At 46.2% G+C, this 21,918-nt stretch overlaps 1 protein-coding gene and 1 long non-coding RNA gene across 2 annotated transcripts in view; one reads left to right on the top strand and one right to left on the bottom strand.

The window, feature by feature from the left end:
• Dkk3 (dickkopf Wnt signaling pathway inhibitor 3) overlaps positions 1-14,340 on the bottom strand; it is a 29,434-nt gene extending 15,094 nt beyond the window's left edge. Inside the window, exons 1-3 of the mRNA XM_090348143.1 lie at positions 14,055-14,340; positions 8,213-8,350; positions 6,383-6,466 (exon numbers count right to left, since the gene is read on the bottom strand). Coding sequence (XP_090204269.1) covers positions 6,383-6,466; positions 8,213-8,350; positions 14,055-14,279 — 447 coding nt within the window. The 5' untranslated portion in view covers positions 14,280-14,340. The remainder of the gene's footprint in view (positions 1-6,382; positions 6,467-8,212; positions 8,351-14,054) is intronic.
• An 811-nt stretch (positions 14,341-15,151) lies between these two features.
• On the top strand, positions 15,152-18,712 carry LOC150053166 (uncharacterized). Its single transcript, XR_016538153.1, has 3 exons — positions 15,152-15,260; positions 16,562-16,654; positions 17,958-18,712. It is a non-coding gene; the product is annotated as an uncharacterized LOC150053166 (long non-coding RNA).
• The last annotated feature ends 3,206 nt before the right edge of the window (positions 18,713-21,918 follow it).

Below are 21,918 nucleotides of genomic sequence, written 5' to 3'. Positions count from 1 at the left end.
TTGCATAACTGTGAAATATTTTGTTTTCTTTGGCACAAGGTCTGTCTCCATGCATACATCTGTTTGGTCTGGTTCCGTGGCCACTGCTACCTTTCAGAAACTTTCTCACTGTATTTGAAGCTACAACAGCCTGACAAAAAAATAAACAGCTCTGATGATTTATCATACTCATATTCAGTAAACAACTGGGTCCTACCCCACAGGGTCCAGGAAATCAACTCAGCATAATTTACACTTACTCAGCATCTCTTAAATACCAGATAGTATTTCCCATGCCTTCCATCCACCCTCCCCCCTCATTTGGGCTTTGCTGAGTAGCCCAGGCTGAACTCCCGATCCTCTCACTCCAGTCTCCTCAGCACTGGGATTATAGGTATGTACCACCATGTCTGAGCCAGTTCATTATCTCCTGATTCTAAAACATCCTTCTTAGGCTGCTACTACACTTGCCTGCAAAGCAGGACTCAGTACTCAGAGGAATGCTCAACACTGCCTAGAGTGGAGGCAATTGAAATTGAAATTGGAAATGGAATTCCAAATTCTACTGCACTGTGCTCCCCAAAGCACACCTAAGTATCTTGCCATAAATGAACCATAGGTCTAGACTGAGCAATGAGATCTTTAGATGGCTGGGTCTCCATGTATTCTGTCCATTCAACAGTCTTCTGGGATGAGACCAGAACAGATGCTTTCTTCATGCTGATTTTGGAGGCCAGCCTGGCTTGTCCTGCTACAGCAGACTGCACATCCCCTGGAAGCATCAAGTATCACCCCAGCATCCCTCTCCCTCTCTGACTCACTTTCCTTCCTTTGCCCTTATAGTTGACCCCGGAAGAGAGGGTATAACTCTACTGGCATTTCTTAGGAAGTCCTTCCTACTGCTTGTGATTCAAACACCACTGCCACCATAAGATCTCCTTCAGGACTGGAGCCTCTAGGGCCTGGAGTCCCTGACAGAGAAATGGAAGGCATCAGAAGCCTTGAGGGATTCCTGGACAAGAAAGTTATGGAGGACTTCCCATGATGTGGAAAGCCCATAGTGAATCCTGCAGCTGAATGTGAAGTGCAGCCCCAGCCTGAAGTTATCCAGCCTGGAAGATCCTCAACATATTACCTCCATATTGCAGTGGCCTGGGTTATACCTCCAGAAGACCCCTGAGCCTGGGCTGCCCCACTGCAGAGGCATCCCTGAAACCAGGATGGGAGGGTGCTGTCTACCCAAGGTGGCAGAGATCAGAGACTCTCCCACTGCTCTTAGACCATAGGAATTAGTTGTTCTGCATCAGCCTAATGTGATTTCAAGTCCAATCACTACTGTTTATTCAGCCAGTCAACTGGCATCAAGTAAAGGCAGGCTGCTCCACTTCTAAGTAAAAGTTTTCAGATTTCCAGGCCTGTAGCCAGGCATCTGCAGGGCACAGGCTTTGTAGCCGCAGCCCAAAGGAAACTCTGGCCTCAAGTTTCAACAGGACTAGGCAAAGGCCAAATCTATCTCTGCCATCTTAAACACGTGCCCCTGTGTTTTTTTTTTCCCCCTTTGGAGACTGTGTGGCAGCTCATTATCTTACGAAGAACAAGCTTGCTTGGGAAGGCCCTGCAGACACAGGGCAAGCCCAGCCTGGGTTCCTCATTTCTTGGCTGGCTCACAAGCTCTTCTTGATTCAGCTTCTCCTTTTATTCTTTATAGGATGTAGAATCATGTGTATTTCATAAATTACTTTTTGTGTGCTGTTACTGAGTCTTGAACTCAGAGCCTCACAATCTCACAGCCTTTTCATTCACAGTGGGGCACTACCATTTGAGCCCACACCTCTACCTCCAGTTTTTTGGTGGTTAATTGAGAATATGAGTCTCTCATATACTTTTTCACCCAGCTGGCTTCAAACTGTGATCCTTAATCTCAAGTCTCCTGAGTATCTAGGGTTATAGTCATGAGCCACCAGTACCTGGCGTATAGAACATTATATTCCAGGCTACAGTTCAAAAAGAAATGATTCCACCTGTACATTGACCATTCACCTCATCTATATTTGGGGGAAGCTTACTCATTTCTCAGAATAGTAGAATTCTTCAACTTCCCTTATCTTTTTTTTTCTACTAGGTTAAGGCACGAAGGCCTTATATTTTGGTCAGAAGTCAACTCAAAATATGAATCTAGTAACACGAATGTACCGAATTGTTTATGGGGAACACCACGGAGCTGGAAATCCACACTGACTGGGCCATCATCCTTTACACAGCAGGTCTGTTTTCTCCTACAGGAACACACCCATACGCAGCACCTAGGACCTCAGCCTTGAACCTGTCAGTACCTGACTAGCAGACATTCCTCTTGTCGTGCATGATGACCTGCTCTTCCTGCTTTCCTTTGGTTTGCATTCCCAATAATGCCCCAGACAGCTAAAATGAGTCAATCCTGTGGTTAGGAGCACATAGCTCCAGGAAAGGTATGTAGTGAGGTGAGGCAGAGAAAGAGAAGGGAATGAAGCCCAGGGCCATAGCACCATGGCAGGGTGTGTGTGTGTGAGGGGGAGGCAGTGTGGGCCTTAAACGCAGCCTCAGCTTCCAACCCAATTCCTTTCCTGCAGTAAGTTGCTAGGAATCAGGGCAGTAGCCAATTAGAGCCCACTTTTAATTACTGTTCCATATTAATGATCCCCAAACAAAGGAGCTTTTGTAAACCTTGCCTTGCCCTTTCTCACTGAGCCTTGTGAAACAGACATTATCAGCTCCATCTGGTAGATAAAACCACCACAGTACCACTAAAGGGAAAGTCTGTAAGGATTATGTCAGGACTTGAACCCAGGTCTGCCTCATACCTTGCTCAAATTTCTCCATTCTGTCTCAAGACTGACTGAAGGAAGGACTGCATTTCCCTGAGCTTAGCGGGCCTGGAAGGACTCCACTGGCGTTAGATCTTACTAGGAACTGTCTGTCTGTCTGTCTGTCTGTCTGTCTAGGAGGCCTCTGTCTTCCCTTAGAGCAACTTTTAAAATGACCTCCAGGAGATGGACATTAGGTTAGGCACTCTCTGACTGCCCATTATCTTGATACAGCAGCAGCAGTAATCAGGGTAGGGAAATTTCAGATCATACCTGTCTTTCTTCTATGATATATGACCAAGCTGAGGGCAGGGAAAAACCAAGGCCTGGGCAGGTCACTTGATTCATCTTCTCCTGTGTACACACATACACACACACACACACACACACACACACACACACACACACATCACCACACCACCACCACCACCACCATACTACCATTGAGAAAATGAAAGAGAGAGAGAGAGAGCACAAACAACTTCCAAAATTTGTGTCACAGTTAACATAACTCTCCCCTGAGCTTCTAACACAAATACCATCAAAGCTGGAAAACATTACATGGGTACCACCTTCAGTCCACCATCTACAGCCCAAAAAGTACTGTCATCACGAGGCACTCTAGAACAAGGAAGTCACGGGGCCACTCAAATGTCCATGTCTAATGGCTTAGATGTTTCTGGTGGTAAAATATGTCCCCCACTGGCTTCAAAAAACGCAGACTAGCTAGGTACCTGTGGCTTATACCTGTAATCCCAGCTACTCAGGAAGCTGAGATCTGAAAATCACAGCTTGAAACTAGTCCTAGAAATAAGATCTTATCTCCAAATAACCATCAAAAAGACAGAAATGGAGTTTTGACTCAAGTTAGTGTTAAACAAAAACAACAAAAACTAAGGGGCAAGTGCCCAGACCCTAAGACCCTAGAGAGGGAAAAAAAGAAAGAAAAAGAACGTAGGCAAGAAGAGGGAGGGAAACAGAAAGGAGAGGAGAGGAGAGGAGAGGAGAGGAAGAGAGAGAGAGAGAGAGAGAGAGAGAGAGAGAGAGAGAGAGAGAGAGAGAGAGAGAGAGAGACAGAGAGAGAGAGAGACAGAGAGACAGAGGCAGAGAGACAGAGAGACAGAGAGAGAGAGAGAGAGAGAGAGAGAGAGAGAGAGAGAGAGAGAGAGAGAGAGGTGAGAGAGAAGAGAAAGGAGAAAGAGAGGGAGAGAGATTGGTTGGACTGAATGAACCTGTAGTCACAAACTAGAGGTGTTAAGGTGGAAAAAATAAACTCAAACAGCTATATCACCTTCAAAGGTAAAAACAGAAAGACAACAAATGTAAGACCTTCCAAGCTGTGTCACTGGAAGCTGGATTTTAATCAAAGGGAAAATCCAGATAGAAAAGTTTGGTTCTTTCAAAAGGGCACCTTGGCTCAATGAGCTGGGCTCTTCTAAAAATAAAGCTTCCTATCCAAGCATAATGGCACATCCACCCTCTAGCTTCCAATGTGCTACTTTCCCTAACTCCTGTGCAGAGGTAACACAATTGGTCAGCCACCTACTGGCCTGTGAAGGGGCTCCAGTGAGGCTCAGCACAAATGCTCCATCTAAGACTTCTGTCCACATCAGCGTCACTCTGTGCACTCAGGTGAAATAACAAGCGCTTGAGTGTAAAAACAGACCAGTGCTTTGCACTGCGGTTTCTAGACAGGCAGATAGTGTTACTGTCTGTAACTTTCCATATGCCGCCTCAGGTTACCATACCTAGTAGCACACATACTAGCATTTAAAGAAAGGCAGCTATGGAGTGTTTGGTGATTATGTTTAAATGGATCCATTTGGGAATTTTAAATCTTCAAGAGTTAGCCCCTGTTTACGGTATCAGAAGGTTTTGAACAATATATGCTTCTGCCTTTGCAGTGATAAATCTCCCTTTTCATGTTAAAAGATGGTTTCTGCGCTGCAAAGTGTAGTTCAGAGCCAGCTGTAAAAATGATGAAATTGCAAAACCTTGGACAGGGATAGTGGTGACCACCCATGACCCTTTCCATTGCTTCCTAGCTGGATAAAGAAGCTCTGTGCCTTTGTGGAGATGACATCTGAGCTCTGGTTCAGTGTTGGGCAATAAGGAGCCCAAGGCAAAAGTGTGACTGGATGGAGAATGCTATGGACCCTAGATCTCACCTCCCTCGCCAGTGATCAACCACTTTACATGGGCTGCTGCCATATACCCTTTCTACCACATAACATCCTGCTCACAGACAGCTTGAAGAGACTAGAGTGTGTTGTCCAAAGCCAGACATGGGGGCTAGGAAGAGGCTTTGTGGTAGACTACTTGCCTAGTGCACATGAGGACCTGGGTTTGATTCCTTGGTACCACATATACAAAAAGTAAATAACATTTATTAACAAAAAGACTGCCAGCCATTGGTCAGCCAAGTGTCAGATCCTCCCTTCTAGCCAGTCAAAATGACATTTATTCTCACAGAAAACTTCAGTGACCTCACATCCCCAGGGCCTAAGCAGAACCCCGCCCCCCCCCAAAAAAATGACAAGTCTCTGTCTTTCTAGGGCTTTTGGATCTGTTGCTCTGCCAGAGTCTTCTGCACTCTAGGTCTGCTATATACCAGATTATGAGCTGCACACACCATGCTTATGTACCTGCCACCAAGTACATGAACATGAGACTGTGGGTACATGAAGATTTCCTGGCTAAGACCCCAAAACAAGGATTAATGTGGGCATAGGAGGGCATGCATACCAGGAAAGCAGACAAAGACCCAGGGGTATTCATACATTAGGATTTGAACTTCAGGCCTCACATTTGCTAGGCTTTCTCTCTACCACCAGAGCTGTGCCACCATCCCTACTTTTTGCTGTTTTCTTGGAGATGGAATCTAGTGAACTTCTCTGCCTAGGCTGGCCTCAAACTATGATCCTCTAGATCATAATCCCCTGAATTGCTAGGATTGTAGGTGTGAATTACTTTTTTTTTTTCTAAATCTGAAGAGGAAAGATTAGACCAGTGGCTCTGAAAGAGTTATCCCCAAATCCTTGGCCTTATTTTTTTTTCCTTTTTCTTTCCTGCCAACTTGGAGATTTTATAGTCCTATAAAATTCCCAGGCAACCAGCAACAGGACTCAACAGGAACCAGAGCCCAATGCTTGGACCCACAGGCAGCCTTTTCCCCTTTAGGCACCTGGATTCCATTTAAGGTATCCTTGCTCTCAAACCTTCTGGTCAAGTTTGGGATGACACAAGGTGAGGGCCATCCCAGAGGCTTTGGCACTTCATTAACTGATGCACCTACCAGCTCTGCTACTACAGCCTCAGTCTATCTACATAGATAGTACTTGTTTAATCTCTCTCAAAGCTAAAAGATGCAAAGACACATGGGTTTCATGCCTCTACAGTTTCTGATGCCTAGAAACATAGCCAGACTGTGCAAGTGGGCAGGAATGGAGAAAAGGGGAATCTGGGCAGAAACAAGAGAGTACATGGAAATCTGATCCCTTCCCCACCCCCATCCTCCAGGGCGGTACATAATGCCTATGAGAATGGAGATGTCCACTTACGTGGTTCTTTTTGCCTTCTTCATCCTCCACAGAGGTAATAACTGTCTCTGAAAAGACCATCTGCCCAGTCTCGTTGTTAGTTATCTGCAGTAGAACAGAGACAGAAAGTGTAAAATGAAAGAACTCTGGGACTCTGGGAAAATGCCACAAGATTTTTTGTTTGGTTTTCATTTCCTGAAGCAAGAGCATGGAAGCCAAGCTGTCCACCCCCTTCCTCTGAGCTCCACCAGCGTGGAGGGACACTCAGCTCCCTTTGGTGTGATGCCAGGAGGTGTTAACACAGTCTGGCTCATCGGGTGGTCACAAGGAAGATATGAGGTGACAGAGGACAGCACTCTGTGCATTGCCTTGATACCTTAGCAACTTCTCAACAACATGGCTATTTTTGCTATTCTTGGGGGCACATCACTTAACACTCATTGTCAACTTCTGTTCTGAGAAAATTCAAGTCTGAGTGTTGAGTGGAATGTCTTCATGAGAGGCAGATGGGTCCTGGACACAGCAGCCTGGTGATTCTAAAGACTGCAAGGAGCCCTGCGCCACATTCCTGACTGTTGTCTGTCTCTGATTCTGAACCAGGTAGAAGGAGCTCAGGCTAAGCATGGTGTGGAAGGAACCAGGCCACCCCTACCTTTTGCTAAAGCCAGGTCTAATAATGAGTGTGGACCAGGAAGTAGGAGATTATGTTCACTGAGCCCTGGCTTCATTGCCAACAACCATCTAGTATGTTACCTGGAACAGGTCATTTCTCTTCTCTGATCTTACTTCTACATCACTTATAAGATCCCTCCCAGCTTTAATCATGAGACTCTGAACTGGAAATTCGGCCTAATTTTCAGTAAGGGATCAAATTCCCATCCTGATCTTCATGAGCATGCTTTTAACTTTTTTTCTCCTAGCTGGGTACCAGTGGCTCACATATTTAATCTTAACAATACCCAGGGATCTGTTCAGCTGGAGAATTCGATCATTCACCTGGGATTCATGCCCTACCTTACCCATCCATCTAGGTTTATTTCTATATAGTGGGAGAAAAGCCACATAGCAGCTACTTTATTGTTTAGTCAGTGGTCCAGAAAACTGTTCCCCTTAAGCTCTGGGGCACAGGAACTCTATTGTTTCAATCAAGAAACAATCTGGACATTTGCACAGCAAGGCCTTTGATGGGGGCTACTGAGACTTATTTGTAAGAGTCAGGAATGATAATCACAAACATGTCAACACTAAGACCTCCAGAATGGCTCTGAATATTTGTGACCCTTCCCATGGGCTGACTTAGTGCTCTCTCTATGTTCAGCCAAAACATACTAGAAATATCTCACAGCAGGGGTAGACTAGAGCTCTGTTACTCTCAGTGTGCAAAGTTCTTCAGCAGGCCAGTTTAAGAATAAACCTGCTTGCTCCTCATGCAATATCTGAGACCAAGAGACACTGAGACAGGTGATAGGCTGGAAGAAATACTGCTATAGAATTTTAAACAAACAGCCAACAAATAAATGTTGAATCTTGTGGCAATGGAAGGCTTCCTTTCTGAAAGGTGGGTGCACGATCTTGAGTAGTTTCTAAGGAAACAGTGAAGAGTCTTTCACAGTAACTGGTGTCTATTTCACCCTACCCCGAGACACCCACAGAAACCTGAGATACATTTTCCCTGCAATGTTAGGAAGTCTAGAGGTAAATACAAAATGCAAAAGCAATTTAGGTTCCCTCTGGTCCTCAATCTATTTTATCATTTACATTTGAATTTGTGGCTTGTGGATGAAACATGTAAATAAGCCCTCAGTGGTCTGACAGTGGGAGAAGGGAAGTGCATGGCAGAACTTTGTTTACCTTGTGAACTTCTTGATGCACATGGACGGTCTTGTTCCCAACCTTGGTGTCTGTGTTGTTCTCATTGTGATAGTTGGCGGGTAAGCTTGCCGGGTTCACTTCTGATGATGTTTTAGCCGCAGCTTCTTCTGCCTCCATCTGTTAAGTGGAGGAAGTTAATGAGAAAAATGGTTTAGTTATTGAGAGTCCATTAGGCGAAAAGCACCACCTATGTTTGCATTGTCTATAGCTACAAAGGGTGGTTCCCTTTGTAGGATGAAATTAGGACAAGACCTCATATCAAATGTTTCATGTGCCTTACCACTCTTTTTTCCATATATTTTTTATTGTAATTAATAGAAGGGTTACACTATATTCACCAGATAGAAGGTGCATTACTTCACATACATGAATACCCTTTCTCATGTCTTGGTCCCCATTTCCCTCCCCCACACCCCCACCCCTCATCTTGTTTCCCCCCGTTCCCTATCCAATTTCAAATGTGCCTTACCACTCTTATACCTGAAAACTTTCCACAGAAGCTGCGTGTTGATGCCTCAATTTTACAAATGGGGAAATTGAGGCTCTGGAGGGCTAAATGGATTTCTGAGACTCCCAGTGGAAGGTAGACTTGAATTTGAACATGTTTCATGAAGTAGTTATTTACACAAATGCCTTTTGTGCCTTGACCATCTCCTAGAGGCCTAATCTGGAGATTACCTGCAACCATACATGCCAGCAATAACCTGTCTTTCTCCAAGGGCATTATCTGGCCCCATAACATGTGCTCATTTTGCCCAGGTTCCAATAAAGGAACTCTTTTATTTTCCTCCCCTTGAAAGTCAATTAGATTCTACAGTCTCTCTCTCATGGCCCCAAATGGGACTGCCTACTGCCCACTGCAATAACCTTCCCATAGAAATAACCTATAACAGTAACATGTGGGTTGACATACTTTTAATTTCCTTTTTATATCATGTTCCCACTTCCTGCTAGTGGGAATAATAATTTGTTCCCACAACTTTGTTGCAGGGTCTGATGGTAATGGTGTCCAGGGGACCCTAACTAAGATAGTAGTATATCTCTGTATAGATATGTCCACAGGGTATCTTCTTTCTCACCATGCCTTGGAACCTTCTAGAACACCAATAGACTAGTTTACAGGATCCATGCCGTATCTGACTCTCCTTGAACATTTATCTGTCCTTCTCTGGTTTCAGAATTTTTTTGTGGTTGTGGGGTTTGAACTCTAGGTCTGGGCATTGTCCCTAGGCTCTTCAGCTCAAGGCTAGCACTCTACCACTGAGTCATAGCACCACTACCAATTTTATGACAGTTAATTGGAGATAAGAGTCTCATGGTCATTTGTGCCCAAGCTAATCTCAGCCTCCTGAGTAGCTAGGATTACAGGTGTATGCCACCGGCACCTGGCTTGGTTTCAGATTTCTTAAGTCCTCAGATCTTCCAGTGTTGTGAGGAGCATGGAGGGATCAACAGGCAAATGCCAGGGTAGCTCTGAGGCAGAGATGTTCTCTTGCTTCTCAACAAAATAGAGACTTCAAAGTCACGTGCATAACTAAACAGGTATTTTCCTTGGTTTCTTCACTGGCCTGTCAAATTGTAATTCCTGTTAATGATACTCCAAATACCAATTTTTTCAGATAATTCTGAGGATTTCCCTTCTCTACATCTGCCCTCAGGTAGAACCCCTGCTGTGGCAACAGGGAGCTACATGAACTTCTAGACTAGTTGGGAAACAGTTTAGGAAGCAGGGAAGCAAGAGAAGAGTCAGGGCACTGGCTTGGATTGGTATAGGAGAGGGAGCTACATTTAAGAGACCTTCTGGGCAGCAAAGGCTCCAAACTAGTCTAGCACACCGAGAGGTTTTGTAGGCACTTGCCTCTAACATCCTAAGAGGGCCAATGGTAAGTAGGTTCTGGATGCAGAGAAGGTGAGTTCAAGTTCTGGCTCTGCTCCAAAGTACCCATGTCATCTTCGGCATGATACCCAATCCGTCTAAGTCTTAGCTTGCCATTAGTAAAATGCGGGTGACGTTTTGTTGAATAGATATAAGAATTCTATAGTTCAGGAAATTTAAGTGTTAGCACAGCAACTGTCATACAGTTGATATGTAAAATGTGGCTGTTTGCATGCTATTGCCCTGCAGCAAAGCAGCTTTGGATGAAGATAATTTGCCAGAAGAGCAGGGGACCAGTAGTAGACAACATTTGTCTAAAGAGTCTCCCTCTTCATAAAATGGAGAAGAAAGGGACAGGAGAAAGGCTGGACATGAAATGACATATCTTTTCAAGCAAGAGATCCTTAGGTGTTTAGCAACAGAAAAGAGGAGACAGAAGATATCCCAGCAGATCTATCCAAAAGAAGGAAAGAAATATGTCAATGTTTTCAGAATTCCTGTTGGAATGTTATTGTACAGTTTGGCTTTCAAATAAGCAGCAAGCACCCCACATCTACCAGTGTGCTGGGGGGCTCAGCCTACAGCCTGCAAAGCCTGTCCATCTCAGCTAGTGGTTGTTTGAACAGACTGAGCTCAGGGTTTTTAGTGGCACTATGAGCTAAAAGTACAGTTTACAATGGAAAGTTGAACCACAACCACTATAGCCACTAGCAAGAGAAACTTAAGCCTGAAGCCATAGTTATTTCATAGAGAAAGAATGTGAGTGTTATTTAAAATGGTATTTAGGATTGGTTAAATCCATGTCTGTTAAAGGGGCACAGTAGGAAAAACTGAACAGATATGAATGCAGGCTTGGTAACGGGGTTTCTCTAGAACTAAGGGAGGCCATAATACATGGACCAGCTACAGTGAGACAATGAGAGAGAGGCTGTGAATCTAGCTTCCTCCAAACACATGAATTAGTAGTATATACCACAATAAAGCAGGAAAACAGGAGCATCTCAAATTGAAGCCACTGGAAGACTTGCTTTTCCTAATAATGATCCTACAAGTACAACTACTTTGTCTTTTCCCTTAAGAGATGTCAACAACTTGAAACAGCTGGAATGAATAAAAAAACCAGGAAGTTACTTGAAAGCAGACTCATGATGCAGCTATGTAAACAATTAATGCATTTGGTCCAGGCCTTTTTAATTTTTTTAAATTTCCTCGGACAATAATGAAATAGTAACTATGTTTACGAGACTTAAGGGCCATTCTGGAAGCTTCTTGACTTTCATTGTTTTTTTTTGGGGGGGGGAAGGTATGGGGGGATAGAGCAGAGTCTTCTTCCTAAGTGCTGGGACTGCAGGCATGTGCCAACATCCATGGTACTGGATGTGTCTTTTCTTTCTTTTTTTATTGCCACGGTAACATTTAGAGGGGTTACAGTTATATTCGTTAGGTAGTAGGTACATTATTTCTTGAACATTGATATCCCTTCTCATGTTTTTTTTTCCACTTTCCCTCCCCTTAACCCCTTTCAATCATCTTGTTTTTCCTCTTCCCTTTGGATGTTTCTTTAAAAAAAAAAAAACTGGGGCTGGGAGTTTGGCCTAGTGGTTAAAGTGCTTGCCTAGCATGCACGAAGACCCAGGTTCGATTCCTTGGTACCACATGTATAGAAAAAGCCGGAAGTGGTGCTGAGGCTCAAGTGGTAGAGTTCTAGCCTTGAGAAAGTCCAAGGACAGTGCTCAGGCTCTGAGCTCAAGCCCAGGACTGGCAAAAAAAAAAAAAACTGCTGACTATATCTATTCTATTTTAATGTATTCTCAAAAGGTATTTTTATATTAAAATTTTTTCAGCACATTCAGATATTTAAAAACAGGCTCTTGCAGATCTACCAGATGATAGTAGTATTACTATTGCTATGCCAATAAAGATGTTCATTGTTTAGTGGGAAACGTCTTCAAAGGAAGGCACTTCTATTACATCTGTTTCACTCCTAGATTATAGTATGACTTACTTTACTCACATGGTCTTCTGATTCTCCCTTTTCCTGAAATGAGGACATTTTCTCCATTTGGGGCCCTGGATTCTAACACTAGTGAACAGTACACTTGGGACTGGATGAAGGAAATCTCCATACATTCTCCTTCTATGGAAGGATTCAATTTCTCTCCTGCTTATAGTCCAAGAGGACATTCTTTGATAAATGACTATTGATTAGAACAGATGTGTGACAGTTAACATCACATGGCTATGCACAAGTCTAGCAGAGCTGCAACAGGAAAGGAAGGAGATGAAGCCCTGGCAGATTCCCTGTAAACACTTCCTACAGAGAAGTCATGGACAACGAAGTCTCACTGGACTTCCCCTCCCCCCCAAAAAATTGCTCTGACCGATGAATATACTGAAGAGGTCCGGGCTTCCTCGAGAGCTAATATCAGAGTCCTGCTGCAAACTTTATTAATGGTAGTGGGCCTTGTCTCACGGAAGAAAAGCATAGGGTAACCCAGTCAGTTTTACTGGGAATCTGTGTGCTACAAGAAAAGTTCTAAAACCCATATAAGGGAAGCAGATGGCCTGCCCTACAACCAGAAGGAACCTCAGAAAGAGCATTTTCATTTGAAACTTAGCGTCAGCAGACCTGATTTTCCTCATCTTTTAGGTATATTCCAAGTCACCATGATTTTGTTACCTCAGGGGGCTGGGATCTGGGCCTGTCTGGTGGATATTCAAGTACAGCTGCCCCATGTCACTGCCTCCCAATCCAGTATACCCTTCCCAGACAAGTCCACGAGCCTGATTCTTAGAAGATAAAGGTAACCAAAGGCTGAGGAGAAGCCAACCCTGCCCAGCAGACAAGAATTGGCACTTTGTCTGCCCAAGAGAGTTCCATGTTGATGACATCAGAAACATGGAGACCCCAGCAGGTGTCTCGCTGATTCCTTCACTGGGATGGCCAGCTCCCCTCCAAAATCAGGCTATCACCAGTTGGGCCCAACTGTAACAATGACTATCCATCTTAGGTGCCAGGGACGGCTTGCCATGCCTGGGACAGGGGGCCCTGGCAGCTTTCTCCATGTTTGGGGCCCTTCTTAGGGGACAGAAAGCAATGCCATCCACAGTGTTTTGGACCTAGTTGCTAAAGGAAGGAAGAAGCCAGACCGAGCTTTCAAAAGTGCCACAGTACCAGGTAACAACAGCTACCTATTATTTGCCACGTGTTCACACTTTATCATAGCATATGAGTTCTTCCAGAAAGCTAGAGATCAGTATGCGAAATGAATTGTCAGTATGCCTTGCTAGCAAGCAACAGAGGAGTGCCTGCTCTCTCCTGGGTGGGGTCAGGGCTGCTCCTCAGGCTCAACCTCATGGTGATGTATATAGCTGAGATTGTGGAATCCCAACTTCCTTTTTCTACGCTGCTGTTACCAGCAAAGAAACAAGACAACTGAGACCGTTTGCCAGCAAAGCTCAGGACTCTGCCTCTTTGTCTCCACACCACATCCTGTATCTTGGGAAGATGGGAGAGGTTCCATGCCCCGAGGGACAGGCCGGCACCTGGGAGCTGCCTGGAGCTGCCTCACCGGTTCAGCAAAACTCCAGCGCGGGAACATCAGGGGCCTGGCAAGCAGTTTCCAATGGGGATAGCCAAGTGCAAGCTCGAAGGCAAGGGAGGCTTGATGACCCGCAGCCGGCGGGCAGATACTGACCCCAGCTACCCAGGGAGGGTTCAGCCAAGACAGGAGGACAAGCTTCGATCCAGACGTTGGGGCTACGAGGAAGAACCAACAAGGGGTGTTGTGCTCGGGTCCCTCTAGGGCCGCGCCCTTCCCAGATGCTTGGAGCCCCGCCAGGTCCCCGTGGCCAGTGCACTGGGACCCCCTGTTTCCCCTAGGCCTGTCCTCGACGCCCCGTGTTACCCTTCCCGTTCGCCCCGCGCGATCAGAGCGCGCTCACCTCCTCCACCGCGCTGCGCAGTTTGTGCTGCGTGTCCTCCATCAGTTCCTCAACCTCGCGGAACATCTCGTTGAGGGTGGCCTCCTCCTGCGGGTAGCTGAGAGCCGGGCCCGACTCCACCCGAGCCGAAGCGGCCGCTGGAGGGGTGGTGGAAGCGGGCGCGGGGGCCGTGGGGACGGCCACGGCCAGCAGCAGGCACAGCAGGGCACCCCCGGGCCGTGGCATGTCTGCTCCGCGCCCGGCCGCCGCCGCCGCCGCCCGAGTGTCCCGGAACGCCGTGGAAGGCGCGGGGACAACCCCCCTCGCCGGCTCCGCCCCCCGCCCGCCCCCCGGCGCCCCTCGTCCCCGCCCCCGCCCCCAGATCCGGCGAAACCCGGCCCGAGTCCCAGCCTCAGCTCCTCCGGGACCCCGGAGTTCCCAGCGCTCCAGCCCCGCGCCCGCTCCTCTCCGCACCCCTCATTCCAGGGCCTGGGGATGCACCCCCACTACCGAGCCAAAGAAGTTAAGACCCCACCCCTGCTCACCCCGACTCGGCTCGGGGTTCGAGTCCTGTCCCCTCTCCCACGAGGTTGGCACTCCGCGGTACTGCTGGGACTCCCCCACGCCCCGCTCGCCCCCACACCCGTCCCTGCCTCCCCATCTTGGGTGGGCACAGCAGAGGTCAGCCTGCCACGAGTCCAGAGCCCTTCCCAGCCAGACCCAGCCCGGCCACCCCCACCCTCGCCGCCGCCCCTCACCCACCCCTGGACCCGAGCCCCGGCTGACTGCGACCGCCGAGAGCGCAGCGCTGGCGGCCCGGGCCGGAGCCCAGCGGGGATGCGGTGCCGACGGGGCGAACCCGCAGCCGGTGGGCGCCCGCGCCCCGCGGGAGGGGCCGCGCGGATCCCGGCGACGGCGACCCCACGGTGGCAGGAAGCCATCCCCTTCCCCGGACCCCACCCCACACCGCGACACCCCAGGCCACTGGCTGGGGTCACAGGTCTCCGGAGTCGCACCTCCTCCCTCAGGGTGGAGGCCCAGCCCCACAGCCTCCACAGGCTGGCGGGATGCGGCCGGCCCTGGGGGAAAGTCGTGGCCAGCCCCGGGGAGCGCTCTAGATGGGTCACAGAATGTCGCAGAGATCCCACAGGGCGGCCGCGCCGAAGGGGTCAGGACCGCACAGGACCGCACAGCTCCGCTAGCTCTGTCTTCCCATCCGGGCCACAGGTAGGCAAAACCAGATTATCCGCATCCAGTGTGTGTGTGTGTGGTGTATGTGTGTATGGTGTGTGTGTGGTGTGTGTGTGTGTGTTGTGTGTGTGGTGTGTGTGTGTGTGTTGTGTATGGTGTGTGTGTGTGTTGTGTGTGTGGTGTATGTGTGTGGTGTGTGTGTATGGTGTGTGTGTGGTGTGTGTGTTGTGTGTGTGTGTGTGTGTGTGGTGTATGTGTGTGGTGTGTGTGTATGGTGTGTGTGGTGTGTGTGTGTGTGGTGTGTGTGTGTGGTGTGTGTGTGTGGTGTGTGTGTGTGTTGTGTGTGTGGTGTATGTGTGTGGTGTGTGTGTATGGTGTGTGTGGTGTGTGTGTGTGTGGTGTGTGTGTGTGTGTTGTGTGTGTGGGGGTATGTGTGTGGTATGTGTGTGGTGTGTGTGTGGTGTATGTGTGTATGGTGTGTGTGTGGTGTGTGTGTGTTGTGTGTGTGTGTGTTGTGTGTGTGGTATATGTGTGTGGTGTGTGTGTATGGTGTGTGTGTTGTGTGTGTGTGTGGTGTGTGTGTGGTGTGTGTGTGTGTTGTGTGTGTGTGTTGTGTGTGTGGTGTATGTGTGTGGTGTGTGTGTATGGTGTGTGTGTATGGTGTGTGTGTGTGTGGTGTGTGTGTATGGTGTGTGGTGTGTGGTGTGTGTGTGTGGTGTGTGTGTATAGTGTGTGTGTTTGTGGTGTGTGTTTGTGGTGTGTGTGTGGTGTGCGTTGTGTGTGTGTGCATGTGTGTGTGTGTGTGTGTGTGTGTGTGTGTGGTGTGCCAGTAACAGGGGTTTGGACTCAGCACTGTTTCTTAGCTTTTTCTGCTAAAGGCTGGTACTCTGCCACTTGAGTCACACCTCCTCTTGGGTCTTTGTGTTGGTTAATTGCAGATTAGAATCTCTTGGATTTGCCTGAATCCAACCACCATCAGTCTCCTCAGTAGCTAGGATTACAGGTATAAGCCACCAATGCCCCACAGGCTATCTTAGTGAGTGCTCAACTTCGTCCTAAAGCATGGGCAGTCACACTTAAAAATGAAAAAGAAAAACAGGTGTAGTTTAACAAAGAAAAATAAAGCTCACGTATTAGAGTGAGCAGCGGACCAGGAAACGTTTGTATCTAGACTTTAAAAAATAATATGTAAACCTCCAACTTCCCTGATGACTGTGGACAGTCTGACCCCTTAGAATCTCCTGACCTCTCCCTCTTCCCCGTCTCTGCTCTAGGTTAGCTAGTGCCCTATGCTGATGGGTCACTGACTTTCTGTTCACCCTCCTCTTCCTCTCCAGGGATTAGGAATGTCTAGGTGGCCAGGACTGAGTGACTTTTGTGTCGCCAGGGTCTCCATCATAAGCTGGTGGTCCCAGAGAATGAAATTGCTGGTGAGTAGTTATTGATATATTCATATATTGGTGTCATAACTGAGCACACACATAAATTAACTTGAAATTCTCAACAGTCCCCCAGAGGAGAATTGCTAACTTTGGTCTCCATAGCTTTCCTGCAGCTAGTAAGTAGTTGAGCTGGAATTTGAACCCAGAAATTTGGTTCCTGGTGGCTTCACCCTTCACTTTCACACTTGCACACATATTACAAAGGTGATACAGAGAGGGGTTATAGTTACATTCTTTTGGGACAATGTCACCCATTCCCTCATTTATTTATTTTTCTTTAAGAGAGAATATAGCTGTATTCCTGTAATCCTGGCTACTCAGGAGGGTGAGACCTGAGGATCAGAGTTCAAACAAAGCCAGCCTGAAGAGGTGCCTAGTTACTTAGTTATTTCCAAGCATCAAAAAGGCAGTAGAGTTGTGACTCAAATAGTAGAGTGCTAGCCTTGAGTGAAAAAATTAAGGGACAATGCCCAGGCCCTGAGTTCAAGCCTCACTGCCCCCCCCACACACTTATCAGCATGAAGGAATTCTGAGCAAAACTCCATGAATAGTTATATTTATTTAATCATCCCCGTTGACTGACTACATGTAGGCATAAAGACATGTTTGATTACTTTTGCTTTGTTTGAAATGTTTTGTGAATAAACTGGCAAAAGAAGAGTGAAAAAGACAAAAGGAAAAGGCAATCCTTACACTCAACAACAATAGAAAAAAACACAACAAAAACCCTCTCTTGTGACCAAGCAGGTTGTTATTAGCTCTCTTCATGATGGTTATTGACCCATGGCCCAAGAGCAGCTTCAATCTGAGAAATATAAGGGTCCACACACACGTGGAGATGTGTGGACACATGACCATTATTCACTATTCCTTTTCAGTTTTTAACTTTAATTTTAAGAGGTTTTTTTTTGGTACTGGGGTTTGAAAACAGGGCCCCATACTTGCTAGACTAGCTCGCTAACACTTGAGTCACTCATCCATCCAGGTCTTAGGATTGTTATCTTTGAGAGAGGGTCTCATGAACTTTTCTACCTGAATCTGGATGCTACCCACAATCCTCCTGTTGTCAGCTTTTCACATATCTACCCTTACCAGCATGAGCCACTGGTACCAGACTGATTTTTAAATTAACCGAGTGGGTTTTTAAAAAATTAGGATCAATTTATTATACAAGAGTGTTGCATTTTAACATGCCCATTTATCAATGCATCTTGATGAGAATCCCCCCATTGCTAGAGTGTTTATTACACATTTTTTCTCTTTTCTTCCCACTCCCTTCCATCTTAAATAGATTATTGTGACTATAACTTAGAACAAAAATGGAAAGAGTTGGGAACAGAAGAAACGTATCTGCCAGCTCTTCAGTGTCTGTTTTCTCTGCCAATTTCAAGCCATGTGAAATTGCAGAAGACATTTTCCCTTCAACCACCTCCTATCCCAGCGTCCATAGGACATAGCTGAAGAAAAGCAGGGCAATGAATCAACAGGAAAATCTACAGTGGCAAGTTGGTAAGATGGAGAAGACACAGAGATAACCAAAGGAAGGGAGGTGGAAGGCCTCTAGGAAGATTGTCCATCTGTGGTCTAGTGCTGACAGGATAGAATATACATGAGTGACCACCCCATCTGATTAGACTAAGGATGGACTGCTAAGTGGAGATGGATGTATCTGATTCTTGCTTATATTTGAGACTAGAGACACCGAGGAAGACAGCTGCCTAAAGAAGAACCCAAGAACATGATCAATTATATAGGACTCTAGTCATTCACACACAGTGAGACCAAAGGAAGAAATTCTCAGAAGAGAAACACAAAGGCTTAATGCCCATGTGCAGCTGATCATATAAAATAGTATTCATCAAAATGAGCTCCAGGAAATGGAAACAAGAGGTTTATTCCCCCCTTTCTTTGTTTCTGTTTTTCTTTCCTTTTTGTCATTTAACTGTCTTCGGGAGAGTAAAGGAAACACAGAAATGTAGGGGAAAAGGGTGAACAAATGTAGCAGTAGGACCCACTAGACACCATGTGACAAATGAACTATTCAACTTGTGGGTGGGGATGGGAGGGAAACACTGCCAGAGCAAAAGACGGAGAGAAGGGGTGACACTATCCAAAAAGAAAATACTCTTTACTTAACTTACAAAACTGTAACCCTCTGTACTCACGAATATAATAACAATACATTTTAATTGCCTTATATCCTTAAAATAGAAAAGAAGAACCCAAGAGCCTGAAGGAACAGGGAGGATGGCAGGAAGGAAATAACTGCTTCACTCCTCTAGCATGATGGAGTGGCATACTCTAGTTCTTTGTTCTAGTCTTTAAGAGCTCTTCTGAAATCCTGCTGCATCATAGGCCATTGTACTCCAGGTTGTACTCTATTGTACTCTATTATCTTTCCCCCTTGAGGAACTGGTGCCAGGACCTCCACAGATAGAAAAATGTGTGATTGCTAAATTTATTGTATAAATGGTATAGTACTTGCATATATTTGTGCTCATCCTTTCCTCCCTCTCTCCTTTCTCTCCTTCCTCCTCTTTCTTTCCTTCCTTCCTTCCTTCCTTCCTTCCTTCCTTCCTTCCTTCCTTCCTTCCTTCTCAGACCCCTCCTTTTATGTGTAGGTTACTTATAAAATCTAATATGATGCAAATGCTATGTAAATCATTGCATGTCTTATTTAAGAAATCATGGTAATAAAATGATGTGGGTTCAGTTCCGATGCAGATTAATCCCAACAGGTTAATATTTTCAAACCATAGTTGATGAAGTCCACTGAAGGGATGCACAGATACAGATGGCTGACTCTATTTCCCTTTTGGTCCAAGCTGGTTTAGTAGCTTTCTATTCCTGTCTATCACACTGCCAACTGTGACACCAATCATTCTTACAAGCATCTGGTAGGGGCTACTTATGTTTTCCTAAAACAATTCTCTTCAAGGTAGACTTGCTCAAGTGAGGTCAACCACCTCTGAAATAGATCCTGATAAGCAAGCAGGAGTGGGTCCTCTGTATTAGTCAACCCTGAGCTGTGTGCCAACCACCAACCTCATCATGCCTTCCCAGGTCCTGCCTGTAACTTGCTATTGTTCTGAGAAAATTGGTGCCAAGGCTTTTCTGAATGGAAACTCCATCTGCCTTTGGAAAGAGTATCCACATGGATTCAGGATTTCCATGAGCAAGAGCCACTGAATATCCAAAACATACATTCATTTTGCCAAGTTTCCACGGGTGAGCGTGAAAGAGGCCCAGAGGACCTTATTGCTGGCCATCACCCATTACCCATGGAGCACAGCAGAGGAGTGGGAGAGGCGTAGCCTGGGGCCTGCTGGATTATGAAGCGTGCAACTTCACACTGTGTGTGTGTGTGTGTGTGTGTGTGTGTGTGTGTGTGTGAATGAGGTGGGGGGAGGGAGGGAGGGAGAAAGCATAGGAGAGGCTAATGCAGGAACAAAAGACAGAGGTGTGCTCTCCTGAAGACGAGAGTGCTGCTGGCAGTAACCCCTGGAGAGGAGTGGCAGTTCTGGTGGCTTTATCCTATTAAGATCCTTGCTGGACAGTAGTGAAATTGAGTGAGCTGCTATTTCATATGGTAAGAGGGACACAATTCAAATTACTGAGCTAAGCAAAAGAAACTGGATTTAAAAGCCTATCTTTGGATTCCATTTATATAATGTTCTAGAATTGGCAAAACTGTTAATGACCATAAATAAATCTTTGGCTTTGAAGCCTGGAACGGGGAGGGCTTGACAATAGCTGGGCAACACCTGGAAGATTTTATGTCTTGGTTATTGTAGTAGGTACATGCTATTAATTCGTCTATCCAAACTGAATTTGACCCAGGCACCAGTGGCTCCTGCTTGTAATCCTAACTTAGAAGGCTGAGGATTGTGCTTCAAAGCCAGCCCAGGCAAGAGAGCCTACGAAACCCTTACCTCCAATTAACCACCAAAATGTCAGAAGTGGAGCTGGTAACTCAAGTGGCAAAGTGCCAGCCTTTAGCAAAAAAGCTAAAGGACAGTGGCCAAACCCTGAGTTCAAGGCCTAGTACTAGCACAATAAACATGAACCAACTGAAGTTGAAAAGATTGGATTCAAAGTATGTGAGTTTATCTAGATTGAAAGAAAATAGAAGAAAAGATGATTTGCTTCAGGTTACAGCCAGGGATTCAACCAGGTATTTTTAAGGCCTGAATTCTGACTTTTTATTGGCACATAATATGGTAGAATGCTGCTTTCAGCTCAGGTGAGTAGGGGTGAGTCTCTGGAGGGCTTTGTCTGGGTTCAAGTAAACTAGAAAACGCAGCCTGGCATTGTAGTGTGAAACAGAGCTGGGTTCTGCTTATGATTTTGCTGGTAATCTTGGATAAGTGTATCTCTACAAAGTTCTCTCTCTCTCTCTCTCTTTTTTTGGCAGTCCTGGGCTTGAGCTCAGGGCCTGAGCACTGTCCTTGGACTTTCTCAAGGCAAGTGCTCTACCACTTGAACCACAGCACCATTTCCTGCTTTTTCTATGTATATGTGGTACCAAGGAATTGAACCTGGGTCTTCGTGCATGCTAGGCAAGCACTCTACCACTAGGCCAAACTCCCGGCCCCAAAGTTCTCACTTTTAATAGTTTCTCCTTTGTGTTTTTTTAAAAAAGAGTAACAAAAGCTTGTAAAATATTATGGGAGCCCAATGCCAGTGGCTCACACCTGTACTCCTAGCTTCTCAGGAGGCTGAGATCTGAGGTTCACAGTTCAAAGCCAGCCTGGGCAGGAATTATCCACCAGAACACTCGAAGTGTATCTCTTATGGTAGAGCAATAGCCTTGAGCAAAAAGAGCTTAGGGACAGCACGCAGGCCAAGTTCAAATGCTACAACTAACACAAAAAAAATAGTCATTGGGAGAGCTGTAATTGCAAAATCAGAGACTGTGAGTTCAAATTTGTCCACCATCACTCATCCCAGGTGACCTAAATGAGACACTTCATTCCTCAGTTCCATCATCCTTATCTCTACAGTACCACTTCTGGTTTTCTGGTGGTTAACTGGAGATAAGAGTCTCGCACACACTTTCCTACCCAGGCTGACTGATACTCTACAAGCATGGGAGGAACTCAATCTATCTCATGGGATCACAGGAAAAAAAATGCTCCTGAAAGCACACAGCAAAGTACCTGGTGAATAGCAGGCCCCAGAGAGCACGGTCTCATTAGATGCAGTCATCAAGGACACCATTACCAAGCCTGGGCCAATGGTGCTTCAAGCCT

The sequence above is a fragment of the Megascapheus bottae genome, chromosome 16 (genome assembly GCF_031878675.1).
Source record: "Megascapheus bottae isolate mThoBot1 chromosome 16, mThoBot2.hap1, whole genome shotgun sequence".
Taxonomy (NCBI): Eukaryota; Metazoa; Chordata; class Mammalia; order Rodentia; family Geomyidae; genus Megascapheus; species Megascapheus bottae.
The sequence above is the reverse complement of the archived record's forward strand: the minus strand, read 5'-3'. Positions and strand labels throughout refer to the sequence as shown.